General features: G+C 49.0%; 1 protein-coding gene across 3 annotated transcripts in view; it reads right to left on the bottom strand.

Moving 5' to 3' along the window:
- Positions 1-15344, bottom strand: part of MORC2 (MORC family CW-type zinc finger 2) — a 111252-nt gene that overhangs the window by 22867 nt on the left and 73041 nt on the right. For 2 of the 3 annotated variants that reach the window (XM_006028088.3, XM_025209444.1), the window contains 6 exons: positions 14903-15295; positions 9193-9339; positions 9038-9092; positions 6993-7134; positions 6461-6655; positions 6264-6357 (listed from right to left, as the gene is read on the bottom strand). In XM_006028088.3, the coding sequence (XP_006028150.1) occupies positions 6264-6357; positions 6461-6655; positions 6993-7134; positions 9038-9092; positions 9193-9339; positions 14903-15295 (1026 nt within the window). The remainder of the gene's footprint in view (positions 1-6263; positions 6358-6460; positions 6656-6992; positions 7135-9037; positions 9093-9192; positions 9340-14902; positions 15296-15344) is intronic. The other variant, XM_006028089.3, reaches the window with a different exon arrangement.

Here is a 15344-nt window from a genome sequence, read left to right as displayed (position 1 = left end):
AGGTGTCGCTGTGGATGTAGTCTTTCTGGACTTCAGCAAGGCCTTTGACACTGTCTCCCACCCCATCCTCATTAAAAAACTAGGTGACTGTGGCATCGATGCCTACACAGTCAGATGGATTGCTAATTGGCTGAAGGGTCGTACTCAGAGGGTGGTGGTGGACGGGTCATATTTGACTTGGGGGGAAGTTGGCAGCGGAGTCCCCCAGGGCTCAGTCCTTGGGCCCGCACTGTTCAATTTCTTTATCAGCGATTTGGATGACGGGGTGAAAAGCAACCTGTTTAAATTTGCTGATGATACCAAAATTTGGGGTGAGGTGGGTACGCTAGTAGGGAGGGAAAGACTGCAGCAAGACCTGGATAGGTTGCGAGGGTGAGCTAACAAAAACAGGATGCGTTTCAATACGGACAAGTGCAGGGTGCTGCACTTGGGCAGTAGTAACCAGCAGCACACGTATAAGATGGGAAACTCCCTTCTTGAGAGCAAGGAGGCAGAAAGGGATCTTGGAGTCATCACTGACTCCAAGATGAACATGGGCCGACAATGCGAGGTCACGGTCGGCAGGGCTAACCGGACCCTATCGTGCATCCACAGGTGCATCTCAAGTAGGGCCAAGGAGGTGATTCACCCCCTCTACGTGACACTGGTCAAGCCGCAGCTGTAGTACTGTGTCCAGTTCTGGGCACCCCACTTCAAGAGGGATGTGGACAACATGGAGAGGGTCCAGAGGAGGGCCACCCACATGATCCGGGGACAGCAGGGCAGACCCTACAATGAGAGACTACAGGACCTGAACCTGTTCAGCTTTCACAAGAGAAGGCTGAGGGGGGACCTGGTGACCATCTAAAACTCACTAGGGGGGACCAGAAGGGTTTGGGGGAAACCTTGTTTCCCCTAGCGCCCCCCATGATAACAAGGAATAACGGCCACAAGTTGTTGGAGAGTAGGTTTAGATTAGACATCCGTAGGAACTACTTCACAGTTAGGGCGGCTAGGATCTGGAACCAGCTTCCAAGGGAAGTGGTGCTGGCTCCTACCCTGGGGGTCTTTAAGAAGCGGCTCAATGCCTACCTGGCTGGGGTCACTTGAGCCCAGTTTCCCTCCTGCCCAGGCAAGGGGTCAGACTTGAAGATCTACAAGGTCCCTTCTGACCCTACTTCTATGATTCTATGAACCAGGAGGAACAGGTGGATGAAGCCTTCTTTAAACAACTGACAGAAGGTCCTACATTGCAGGACCTGGTTCTCATGGGGGACTTTAATTACTGGGACACCTGGTGAGCGGGAAACACAACAATGCACAATCAGTCCAGCAATTTTTTGCTGTGTTAGAGAGAACTTTTTGTTACAAAAGATAGAGAAGCTAACTATGGGGGAAGTTCTCCTCAGTTTGCTACTCACAAACAGTGAAGACTTGATTTGGAATATGATGGTGGAAAGTAATTTGGGTGACAGTGACCACAGAATAATAGAGCGAAGGAAGAGAGCAGAGGAATAAAGACACTAGACTTCAGAAAAGCAGACTAACTCAGGGGACTGGAGGGTAGGATACTCAGAAGAGCAAGTCTAACAGGAGAGCTGGTTGTACTTTCAAGAGGACCTTTTAAGTGTGTAGGACAAACTATCCTGATGCAACAGAAGAATGGGAAGTGCAACAGAAAACCAACCTGATTAGACAGCAATCTTTTCAATGATCTGAAACTCAAAAAGAAACAACAAGTGGAAACTTGGCTTCTGAAACTCAAAAAGAAACAACAAGTGGAAACTTGGCTTGATTGCTAGGGAAGAGTATAAAGTACTGCACAGGCATTAGGAAGGCAAAGGAAATAAAAGAATAAAGGATTCTACAAGTACATTGAGAGTAAGAGGCAGACCAAAGAAACCATAGGTGCCTTATGGAAAACAGAAGGCAATCTAGCTACAGATAATGCAGAGAAAGCTGATGTATTTAATGCGTTTTTTACTTCAGTCTTCACAAACAGGGGCAAGCTACCAGATGACAAGTGCAATTGGTAGCAAAGGCAGGGAAGGAGTCAAATAGCCTAGAGTAAGATTAGGTATTACTTAGACAAGTTAGATCAGGGGTGGGCAAAATGAGGCCTGTGGGCTGGATTCGGCCTGCCAAGGGATTCTATGTGGCCCACAGTGGGTCCCTGGGCCCTGCATGGCCCAAGCATGGGGGGCAGTTCGGCGAGAAAGTCTTGCTGTTGAGGCAGGGGGCAGCTGGACTTGGCTTCCCAGCAGCCCCCGTGGCAGCAACTCACTCTGCCTGGCTGCCACTGCCATTGTCTTTGCTGTTAGACCCAGCCCCACTGCCTGGGTACCCTGGCCTGTCTGCCCCACACCCACCACCAGGGGTTCCAGATGGAGTGGGCAGATGGGTGGGGTCTCCATGGAGACTGGTTTGGGACAGGACACACTCGGCTAGGTGGATGGGATAGGGCCACGGGTGGGCAGGGTGCAGCATCTGGGATGGGCAGGTAGGGCCAGGATCATGGAGCAGTGACAGCATGCTGTGGGGGCAATCTGCGCCCCCCATGTTCCTACAATGGGTGCTGGTTCCACGGGCAGGGGCCAGGCACAGACACTGCCAATGGAACCAGTGCTCGTTGCAGGGAAATGCAGGGAGCAGATCGTGCACTTGCCCCAGCCCCATGCTGTCACTGTCCTGGAATCCCGGCCCCAGCTGCACCCACCCATCCCCACAAGCAGCAGAAGGCCAGGGCTAATGGGGCTTAGCCCCCTCAAACGCAGGGCAATGGTGGCAGCACAGAGGTGAGAGGGCAGCTGGACAGGCCCTACGAGGAGAGACTGAGGGACCTGAACCTGTTCAGCCTCAGCAAGAGGAGGCTGAGGGGGGACCTGGTGGTCTGCCTACAAACTCATCAGGGGAGATCAACAGCAAACAGGCAGAGCCCTTTTCTCCCCAGCACCACCTGGGGTGACAAGGAACAATGGTCATAAGCTGATGGAGAATAGGTTTAGGTTAGAGATCAGAAGGCAATATTTTACAGTTAGGGTGGCCAAAATCTGGAACCAACTTTCCAGGGAAGTGGTCCTCGCCCCTACCTTGGGCAAATTCAAGAGGAGGTTGGATGATCACCTGTCTGGGGTTTTCTGAACCCAGCATTCCTTCCTGCCTGTGGCAGAGGGTCAGGCTAGATGATCTGTTCAGGTCCCTCCTGACCCTAGCTACTATGAAACTATGAGGGCTGCAAGGCAGCTCAGGCATGGGCTCCAGGTGGCTGTAGCAGGGGGGAGGGATGCACACAGACTCAGACATGCAGCCACAGCCTGTACGCAGCCAGGATCGCAGTCCAGCGGCATATGGAGCACTGCCCAGCATGGCAGGTAAGTCTGTGAAGGGGAAAGGGCGAGTGGGGGGGGGGTTGCCAAATCAAGGCCCCCCACAGTGGAATGAGGCAGGGGCGGGGGCTGGGATGAATGGAGCCCCAGAGCAGGTCATGGGATGATTAGGAACCCGAGTGGCTCATCTAAGAGTGCGTGGGGGCTCTCACCGCTGCACACACCACAGGGGAGGTATGGGAGGCATGTGCCCCTCAGATTTTTGTGCTGGGTGGAGGTGGGCTGCCCACTGTTGCAGGAGCCGTGCAATGCCATGTGCCCACCACTGCCGGGCTGTGCTGCGTCCCCTGCTCACCCAGCAGCAGCAGACACATGGTATTGCACGTGGCTCCCAAGGCAATGGCAGCAGGGCACAAAGCCCCCGCCCACAGCGGCAGCCTGCCTCTGAGTCATGCACAAATCTCACAACCTGCCCCAGGGCCCCATTCACCCCAGTCCGTCCTACACTGTCCCTCACTTTGGGGGGGGGGCCTCGAACTGCTCCCCCCTCCATCCCTGTGCGTGTGTGTGTGCGTGTGCGTGTATGCGCGCATGCGCACGCATGTACTCAGCCTCACCAAATAATATTTTCTCCCTCCACCTATGCCCATCCTGCTCCCTGCCTGTCCATGGCCTCACCCCATTCAACCAGCTAAGTGTGCCCTGCCCATGGCGATCCCAGACTGATTTCCCTAGAGACGCCACCCACATGCCTGGGGTCTGCTGGCAATGGGTGAGGGGCAGATGGGCCTGTGCCAGATAGGCTCAAATGCTCCCCTCTCCCACCAGCAGCAGCTCATCAAAATTCCCTAAGTGGCCCTCCAGTCCAAATAACTGCCCACACCTCAGGTAGATGTTTTCAAGTCGATGGGGCCATATGGGCTGCAACCTAGGGTTCTGAAGGAACTAACTGATATAATATTAGAGCCTTCACCTATCCTCTTTGAGAGTTCACGGAGGTTTGATGAGATCCTGGATTACTGGAAAAAGGCAAATATTAAACTCCTCTAAGATAATGAAGGAGAATCTGGGGAATTAGAGACCTGTCAGTTTGAGCTTGTACCTGGAAACATCACAGAGCAAGTCCCTAAGGAATCTACTGTATTTGCTTGACTACAAGGCAAGTCCTCCACCCCAGTTAGTATGAGGAAAAAAGCACCATGTTTTAGAATTGCATACTAAGGGGCAGGGCAGGGTGGGGAAGGGAAGAAACAGGTGATGCTGCAGCTCTGGCTCTGGCCCTGGGCCCAGGCCAGTCAGACCCACAGAAACCTTCTGCCTCCCTTTCACTTCCCCTTTGCAACTTCTGCACCCCCTTCCCCTCCCCACTCCTGTCAGATGCAGCTCAGCTCCAGCTTGGGCTAGCATCTCTCCCAGTTCTGGAGCACATGGAAACTCCTTCCCTTACCCAGCCAATCAACAGTGCCAAAACTGCTGCAGGGCCAGGCAAGAGCTTCCATGTGCTGTGCTCCACAACAGAGCTGAGCAGTGCCTGACAGTAAGTGTGGGGAGAGGCAGTGAAAAGCCAGGGACTGGGGAGCCTGAGGGGTAAAAGGCAGAGACTGGGGAGCGAGGAGGAAGAGGCAGAAACTGAGGAGTGGAGAGGGGAAGAAGCAGAGGCTGTGGGGAGCTGGGGGTGCAGGTGCCAGTGGGAACAGGAAGGCTACAGGCGGAAGTGGGTAGGGCAGAGGGCTAGGGGGGCACCTGATCCTCCACCCCACAGCCAGTGGCTTTCCTGCTGTTGCAGTGGGCAGAGGCCTGGGGGGCCCCCTGACCCCCCCCCCCCCAGCCAGTGGCTTCCCTGCTGTAGCAGTGGCTGGGGCAGGGAGGGGGGGATGGGATTCAAAACTACCCTCCAATATTTATATTCTATACCTTGAAAATTTTAACAAATTTATCAATTTTCTATACGTAAAAACTAATTATTGGGGGTCATCTTATATTCAAGTAAATATGGTATTGTGAAGTACCTAGAGGAAAACAAGGCGATCAGAAACAGCCAGCATGGATTCACCAAAAGCAATGACTAACCTTATATCCTTCTATGGCAGGAAAGCAATGGATGGGTTAGTAGGCACAGCAGATTCAGAAATTTTGTAAGTTTTATATGCTTAGTCAAGTTGGAATATTGGGGGGGGTGTTACTTTATAAAGGAGGAGTCTAGAGAAAGGACAGGAGCTCTGTTACCCTGTTTCTAGTGAAAAGTTACTTACTAGTAATAAAGTCTTTATTTAATGGGGAGATGCATTATCCCCGTATACATTTGCCCATGTGGGTGGGCTCTGCCTCTGAAACTTCTGACAAGAGACTTTTTTTTCCCCAGCCTTAACAGTACCTGTAAAGGATGCTTTGGCCCCTTCTCCCACACAGAAGGGAAAAAAGGCAAAACATACACACCCTGCTGCTCAGTTTCCTCTCAAATACAGTTTTAGAGAAGCAGGTTATAAGGAAGATAAAAAGGACAGCAGGATGTAGATGTGTGTGACCTCTCAAAGAATTCCAGATATAAATAAGCTGCATGGCCACTGCTAAGGTAAGAACAAGTCTCCAGGAAAAAAGATTCAGGGACTTAAGTGAGAATGTGTGTAAACAACCATTTGAAGGAGAAATAATTTGTCACCAATGGGTATGTTAACTAACTGTACATAAGGAATGAAAATAAATAGCAACAAACCTCTTACAGATCTAAGGAGATGCAAACACTGAAAGGCTCAGTGTCAGCCCTAATAGGTACTGCTCCAACCTTTTTACTCTTGACTATGGTAGTTGAAGGGCTCACAAGGTGCAGATGTGTTCTCCACAGACACCACTGTTTCTAAAGAATCTGATCTCATATGTGAACTGCATGCTCATCCCTGGCATATAATACGTATAGGCAATCACTTGAAATTTAGTTTTAAAGAAGAGCACTGATCTCACCAGAGGAAATGCCATCAACTCTTCTGAACTCATGGAACTTAACTCCTTCTTGGAAATGGGAAAATTTGGAGGCAAGAAGTACCGCAAACAATTCCTATGCAAGAGAAAACAGGAAGCCAGAGACTGATTTTAAAGTTTTGTTTGTCAACTGAAGTAATTAGAAATCATAACTGCTAATAAGTACCAAAAGAACATACCGGAGGATCTGGACTAGCAAATCCACTGTTTCTTGACTGCTGCTGGGCCCAGTGGTGTCTGGCTCAATTCGGACACAGTCTGAGGTAGAAGGCTCAGCTGCAACCACTTCTTCCTCTTCCTGTTGAGTGTCTGGACTCTGGTATTCTGGGGAAGGAGGCTTCATCAACCGTACATCCTCACTGCCTTTCTCTACCCTAAAGGGGTCAAAAGGAAGTCACATACCTGTTTCCAGATTAGACATAAGCCCAACAATACCCGCTGCCAGACCCCTTGTTCACTGCCATCACTTGCAGTGACTCCCTGATTACACACAGATTCTTTCAAAATGATCCAACAAACTTGCCCAAATTCCTGTATAACTACAAAACAACTTTCACTAAACACCTGGTGCCCACCTTCCTCAATGTAAAAATGGAATATTCCTTTCCTCAGCCTCTATGAAAATAAAAATAAGGTGCCTCCTCCCTCTTTCCCAGCACTTTCCTGGAAGCCTCTCCCAAACCCCTACAACCAAAGACAGTGGGTAGTTACCAGCGATCTCTTGGTGTAACATCTGTAGGTACGTAATCAAATTTCACCTTCCAGCGTACTGCATGCTTGGTCATCTCTACAGCTGTGACGCGGCCTGTGAACCACTCTTTGTTTACACGCACCTCCACATGCAGCCCTTTATCTGAGAGACAATAGGTATGAAAGTGAACAGGGTATGAACATGCACAAATGCCAGAATATCAGTTTTGCACAGCCTTTAAAAAGTTTAAAGGGTAGAAGCTTCACTGCCTCAGTAATGTATTGGGAACAAATCCAAAGCCAAAGACCGCTAAGTGTTGAGTAGGGATCCTGGTTTGCAAATTTGCAAATTATCCAAAAACCCCAAATCCGGGCTGGGCTTATTTTAGCCATGATCTGCAGCACTGGCTGGAGTAGCATGCCCCCAGGCACCAGTGCCTGCGCTGGGCACAAGCACCCTGAGCACTCCCCCCACTGCTGCTGCGCTACAGGGGAATGTGGAGGGGGTCCCCACACCCTCCCCACCCTACAAATGCCACACACCCACACCTGCCCCACAATTCCCCACATATACACACCCTGCCAACATACCCTATAGCCTCCCAACACAGCCACACCCCCTCACAAATCCCCGCCTCACAACCCACCACACCCCTCCACCCACACAGACACCCCCCTGGCCCCACCACTTCCACACATACACACACACACACCCCACCACACCCCCCATACAATATACAAGACTAAGAATGTATTTTTGAGTTATTATGCAATCACCTCTATATACAGTACACAAACACAAATCATGACAAAATATTTTTTGTAATAAAATTAAAATACATTATAGTAGGTGTTTCACTTTTATTGTATAATTTGGTTTTTTTCCTGGTTCTAAATTGGCAAACCCCCTTCCAAAACGAGTATTTCCAGGGGGCAAGGGAAGGGACTTCCAGTGGCAAAAGTCAGGGGTTAGGGGCGGGACTTAGAACCAAAAAAATTAGGGTTGGGTTAGGAGGTCATCTAGTTCAACCCCCTGCTCAAAGCAGGACCATCCCCAAATAGATCATCCCAAACAAAGCTTGTCTAGCTGGGTTTTGAAAACCTCCAAGGATAGAGAGTCCACCACCTCTCTGGGTAACATGTTTCAGTATTTTACTACCCTCCTAGTGAGAAAATTCTTCCTAATATCTAACCTAAACTTCCCTTGCTGCAACTTGAGAACCATTGCTCCTTGTTCTGCCATCTGCCACCACTGAGAACAGTCTAGCTCCATTCTTCTTTGAACCCCACTTCAGGTAGTTGAAGGCTGCTATTAAGTACCCTCTTCTCTGGACCAAATACGCCCAAATTCCCTCAGTCTTTCCTCATAATTCATGTTCCACGGGCCCCTCACCATTTTTGTTGCCCTCCGCTGGAATATCTCCAATTTGTCCGCATCCTTACTGTAGTGGGGGGGCCCAAAACTGAACACAGTACTCTAGATGTGGCCTCACCAGTGCTGATCACCACTTCCCAAAATGGAGATCAGGGAGCGGAGCAACTGTCAAGGGGCAGGGCTAACCAGGCAGCCCTCGAAAGCTCATCAAACCTTGTTAAGTGGCCCTCCACCCGAGATATTTGGTCGCCCGTGGGTTAACCCATAATCTACTCAGGGATAGGACAGCCTGGCAATAACTGAAGAAACTTCACCTCACTCAAACCTGTTGTGTCTTTATTACAGTGTATTTTCAACTGAGAATGTTCATAGAGTTATGCACTTAAATACAAAACTAGTCTTACTTTTTAATGGTTTTTAAAACAGAAGTGCAGTCCAGAGATTAGAGATCCTACACCATGCCATTTTTCAATGTAATCAAAACGGCCTCAGCAACAACTAATTTAATTACCTTCAGTTCTCACTGTTAAGCAAAGCATAGTCACTTCTGGTATAAACATTGTAATGTCAGGTTTAATCATTGAAGTCTGAGTGATTGATTGCCATATCAAGTGTTCTCTGTCACTTCTACTGTCTTTTGCAGTATAAACAAAGGGGAACAAGAGACAAAGTTCAATGGTTTAGTTCTTACCTTTCTGTACTTGTTTCAGATCTGTTAGCTCCTCTTCCCCTGCACTGTCTGTGAGCTGCAAAAAGAGAGGGCTCAATATTAGCCAGCTTCCAGGAAGTAAACCATGAACGTTCACCAGCTACCTTTTGTCAGAATGAATTTACTACAATCCTTACCTCCACCACAACCTCACTGGAGTCCTTCTTCTCTTCTTTTACCACCACAAACTTGCCTCGTTTTGTCTTCTCCTTCTTCTGCTCCACTTCCTCCTCACACCCCTCCTCTGTGGTGTTGAATGCCCTTTTCCGGACACTGGAGGCCTGCTAGGAACAAATGAGTTCTGGCTAAACCTGAGGAGTGCTGTTAGTAAGCAAGCAATTCAAAGTGGCAGTTTTCAATAAGGCTTAGCAACTAAAAGCACTTACAGAAAGCAATGAATAGCTAGGCACTGATCACCTTTGAAAATCTGACTGTGATGCTTTCCACTGGGGGTTCTGGGACCAGATTAAAAAAGGAATCTCGATTTGGTGATGCTGTGCATTATCTTGCCTAAAAATTCAACATGTGCACTTGGAAGTTGAATTAAAAAAAAAAAAAGACACAGATGTTCATCCTGGGTCTCCATATGCCATAGGGAACACCTATATGCTGTTGGGTCAGAATTCACAGCAGCCAGGACAACATGCAAGAGGACATACAAGTTGATGGGAAGTACAAAATAAGTTTGCCTGTTTGGGAAACTGCATCTCTTCTGGAGTTAAGGGGCATTCACACAGCAACCCGCATAGGCTGATCCAGGATTTTAAAATGGGTGTGCGCCAGATACAACTGGCACCACAATTCCACCATGTTGGGGAGGGAGGGAGGGAAGGATGAGACAAAGCACAGCTGGAGCCCCAGGTTCACAGGAGACATTGGTGAGGAGGGAGGGGGAGTAGGCAAGGAGGGAGTGTAGGAAGTGGAAGCACTCACCGCTATACTGTACCCCAGTGGTTCCCAACCCTTTTTATACTGCTGACCAGCAGGAGTGGAGCAGGGCACACAGAGCTGATTGCCTCCCTCCTGGGGCTGCCTCACTGCCCAGCTTTAACTCCGCACATGACTGCTGGTAGTGGAAGCCGCTTGCCCGGGCAGACAGACAGGGGTCCGAGTTGCCACGACCCAGCAGCCGCGACTCTTCGTGGCCCAGTACCAGGCCACAGCCCGGTGTTGGGAACCTCTGCTGTACCCAACAAAGTCCAACACCCCCTGCAGCCCCCCCCAGCCCCACTAGAGCAGGGCAGGAGTGGCCCTGGAGCTACCACAATGCCCAGGTCAGCAGGGGACAACAGTAGCATGTACTCCCCTTCCTGTGCCTATTCTCAGAGGTTCCAACAGCAGGGAATGGCTGCATAGGATGCTTGGCTCAGCTGGGAACTGCAATGGACCCCTGCTCCCTTCCTCATCTTCCCAGGAGCTCCAGTTGTGGGAACTGGCTATGCAGGGTGCCAGGCTTTGCCAGGGACAGCAATAGCAGCAGGTAGGTCCTGCCTTCCTGTGCCTGTTCCTGAAGGTAACCCTTGCTGACCTGGGTGGGAGGAAGAAACTCATTGTGCTATGCAGAAGAAAGGGGTGTGAGATCACACCACTGCACCGCCCCACAGGGATCTGCCCCTAGTGCCCCACAACAAAAATTCATTCATAGTTCAACTGGACAAACTTATATGTGCTCATTATTTATTTTATGCTTTTTATGTGAATTCCCACCTTCTTTGAAAAAACAATCACAAGGGAGTACTTTTTTAGGAAAGCCAACTGCATTAAAAATATCAAATAAATATTCCTCAGAGCCTGGGGCAAAATATGCCTGTTTTATTCATCTGTGCTGCAGTTCTGTGCCTCTTTCTCCGTTAAAATGCAACTTCAAATGATTCTGAAATGTTCAGTCTCCTTATAGCTGTAATACTGAAGACATAAGCTTCAGATATTTCTCATATTGTTAACTGGCAAAAAAGCAACTGCTACATTTAGAGACTCCTCCAAGGAGACACCCACATTCGAAGTGAAATGATGCATGTGCTATTTTAGACACAATGATTTTCCTTATAAGCCCAACTGTAGGCAGTCATGTCAAGATGGGAAAAAAAAATCTATACACAGCTAAATAAAACTTACTTTTAGAGAAAAGCAGCCTGTATCTCCCACAGAATTTCTGCTTAAAGCAGCCAGCAGAAAATAAAACATAAAACTTAAGTGCACCACAAACTGAAAGAAACAAGCTTATATTAGGGCAGAATGCTATTGGGATAAATGGGTGGGAACACTGAATTTTTTGAGGATCATGACATGGCATGGCTGGCTGGGTATAGACCAGGGATGGGCAGTTATTTGGGCTGGAGGGCCACTTAAGGAATTTTTCTGAGCTCGAGGGCCAGGGGTGGGGGGTGCTGACCCAACTTCAGCCCCCTGTCACAGCTGCTTCCATAGCATGACGGACGGGGAGTGGCCCAGGGACTTGTCAATTTATCCTAGCTAGATGGAGCAGGCAGGGTGCACTCAGTCAAGCAGATGGGTTGGGGCTGCAGGTGGGCAGGGAGTGGCATACAGGAGCAGGACAGGTTGGGGGGGGAAGGATTGCAAGGCAGTGATAGTGCAGGGCTGAGGCACAGCTGTGATCCACTCCCTGCATGTCCCTGTGATGGACACCAGGTCTGCAAGCAGGGGCTGGATCACAGGACAGCGATAGTGTGAGGCCGGGGCCCAGGGCAGAGTCACAATCCACTCCCCACACGTCCCTGCCTACAGAAACAGAGCCCATCCCAGGGACTTGCTGTAAGCAGCCTCGTGATCTTGGCCCCTGCCCCACTTGCCCATCCCGCTCCCAGACACTGCTCCCCACCCACCTCTGGCCCCATCTCATCCACCCAAACAAGTGTGCCCTGTGCATGGAGACCTTGCCTGCCTGCTCCATCTAGCACCCCCAGTGATAGCAGATGGGTCCAAGGTGTCTGGGCAGCAGGGCATGCACCTGTTTCTGTGCAGCAGCAACTGCCAGGAAGCCGAGTTAGATATTGCACTGTCCTCGCCCCATGTACTACAGCTCCCAGCATGCCCAAAAGCCACATGGCGGTAGGGCAGGCTGTGCCAGGTAGCACCTCCGCACCCAGGGCCGCTGGGACTGGTCGCATATGCATGGATGGGTCGCACATGCAGGGACTGCGCTACCCGCTGTGCCTAGACCAGGAGAGACCAAGGGTCGCATTGCCAGCCAGATGGAATCACTTGGCAGGCTGGAATCAGACCACGGGTCGTATTTTGTCCACACTTACATTTGTAGCCCTGTCAAATAAAGGAAGCTTCAAAAGGGCAGGACGCTGTTACATTCTAATTGTTGTGTGCGAATGACCTGAGAATGATTCAAAAGTAGCAAAACTTCTCCAATTCTAACCCAGGGTTGAAGTAATGTTAAAATTGGAAAGACTTTATTACTTTCAAATCATACTCAGGTCATTCACATGTAAGAATAAGAACAGCTACTGCTCCTTTGAAAGGGCTTGAAATGTACACGTGTCCATGCCCTGTGAATACACCGAGAACTTAGCCCAATCCAGTGCCTTGTAATACCCATGCCGTGTTACTGAATGTCAACCTTAGTCTTAATTTTACAGATAAAATTTTTTCTCCAATCTAAATATACTTAAAATTCTCTCCACTATTCCTTGTATTGCACGCCTATCAAAAACCAAACAGCCTACATTCCAAGCATATACTATACCTATGTATAGGGACCTACTTAATTTGCGGTTGGAACCTCATTTGAAACCATGCCATACTGACAACACTCTACTTAATACTTACTCTTTGCTTACAAGTATTCAGCAAATCAATAGTTACCCAAGAGTAATTCTATCTAGCTCAGTTTCTCCAGCTTGCACACTAGAATGTTATGTGGGACTCACTAAGTCCCAAATTGATGGCAACTAGTAACTTTGAAGATACTGAAGTTATGCTGACTAGCCTATCCTTCTTTTCCCCTTTTTAAAAGATGGATACTGTGTGCTAGCCTTTTTCCAGCCTTCTGGGACATTGTGCCCGTCATGCATGATGTTGCAAACATTGTTGCTAGTGGCTGGCCAGTTTCTTCAGCATCCTGGAAGGGATTTTATCAGGCCCTTGAGACAAATTCATTCAAATTTGTCAACAGATCTCCAACTGGTTCTTTAATCCTTAGCCTAGGTACCATCTTGGCCACCCAAAAGAAGGGAGAACCCAGGCTAGTCTGTAGACTTCCCTGGGTGGACAGTGTGCTAGAGCGCTGCTAAAGGGTGCTGCTTTAAGGGCACCCTTCAGCAATAACAGAGGGTCTTTCTTTTACTTCTTTGTTTGGGTTCTTTTGAATTTAATGCTGTATTTGTTGGGGAGGGGGGGAACTGGGGGGAGGGGGCATCCAACTGTGAGACTCCCCATAGGTTGGGAAATGTGGCAGCAGGGAAGCAGTGGCAATTAATACTGCTACCACTCCTCCACTGTCAAATTCCCAAGCTCTGCATAAATGGTTCGGGCTCCCTGCCGCACTCACCCCACATGCCTGCCAGCTGTATCTGCCTTACAGACAGACCAGGAAATGCCCATTCAGACCAAGGGGTAAAAAGTTTTGGCACCACTGGTTTACTGTAATCTGCTTTGAGCCCTTTTGGTAAGGTAGGATATAAATGTAATAAATAAATAAATCTTGCTAGCTGTCTGGTCACAGTTTATTTGTTGTGAAAACTGAGGCAAAACAGCTATCAAGCAGCCACCTTTGCGTAATCATTTACTAGCTGAAACAGGGCAGGGGACATGTTTCCTAGGTCTGCCTTTTCTGCTCAACATATTTACAGAACCTTTTCCTATCCTCTTATAGATGCTAGGGTTGGAAGGGACCTCAATAGATCATCGAGTCCGACCCCCTGCATAGGCAGGAAAGAGGGCTGGGTTCAGATGACCCCAGCTAGATGCTTATCTAGCCTCTTCTTGAAGACCCCCAGGGTAGGGGAGAGCACCACCTCCCTTGGGAGCCCGTTCCAGACCTTGGCCACTCTAACTGTGAAGAAGTTCTTCCTAATGTCTTTTAAGATCCCTTGCCAGATAGATCTTTTTTTTTTTTTTTATCTTTGCTTTCCTGATTTTATCCCTGTAAATTCTTGTTATTCCTTGATATATTCTTTTAGTGACTCACCCTTCCTTCCATTGACTCTACTTTTTTTTTTTTTTTTTTTCTGTAAGATTAACTCCTTGTGCAGTAACACTGGTCTCCCACGGTTCTTATCTTTCCACCATATTGGAAGAACTATTTCCACACACAGACCTATACATAGGTCTTCGAATGCACAAAAACATTTAAGCAGCAATTGAAGTAATCATCAAACATGAGAATGATGCATACATCATGAATAAGATGCAACTAGCACACTCAAATCCCTTTCTGAATCTAGCCTGTATACATACTCTATGTCTTTCTTTGCCATACACTTACTGCCATGTTTCTGTCCCACTAGGGTAAAAATAAATGCTGGCATTTCACAAGAAATCAAGAAAACAAGATACACTCTAAAAGTGGTGTTCCCACCCAGTAGGTTGACAACATTTTCAGAGTGCCAAAAACACCCACCACCTTGACTTGTAAGATGTTGGTGTGCCAGGGGGCGGACAGTGGGGGAGCTACGAGGGGCCCAATCCTTGTTGTGGCAGCACAGCTCCGGCCCCTTCCCTGCTATTCACCCCGAGGTGTGTGCACCAAGCAAAATGCCTTCGCATGCCCTGGCACCCATGCCGGGGGTTGCTTACCCATTCTGGATGAAGTATAGGGTTTGGCCAGGCTAAGGGATAGGGTTGTTCATTTTCCATCCTGCAACAGAATGATCTCACCTGAGAAGCTTTGAGGGAAACAGGTTTCTTCACTGCTGCCATCTTGGAAGTTTTAGGGCTGGGTGTCTCACGTTGGCTCCTGGAGTTCTGTGGAGGCACAGACGATGGCCTCCCCACTGGGAGAGGTTTGGCAGGAGATCGAACAGTTACGTTGTTTGGCTTCCCAACAGCCACTATATGCTGATGTGTTCTAGAAGTACTGGCCTCCTCCCTGGACAGCACACTTGCCAGCCTGGGGGTGCTGATGGCTGGCCGAGCCACAGGACCCTTTCTCAGCTGACTGACAGATCTGGGGGGAGGATGTGGCACTGGTGGTCTGCTGGGAGCATTTTTAATCACATCAGGTAAAGGTGGAGATCGTGGGCGCTGAGGTCTGTTCAGTGATTGTGAGTTCTGGAAGAAGACAACACACAATGGAGAAGAATGAAAGAGTCAAATGTTG

Source organism: Alligator sinensis, unplaced genomic scaffold (genome assembly GCF_000455745.1).
Source record: "Alligator sinensis unplaced genomic scaffold, ASM45574v1 scaffold642_1, whole genome shotgun sequence".
NCBI lineage: Eukaryota > Metazoa > Chordata > Crocodylia > Alligatoridae > Alligator > Alligator sinensis.
This window is presented reverse-complemented; position numbering and strand designations above follow the sequence as displayed.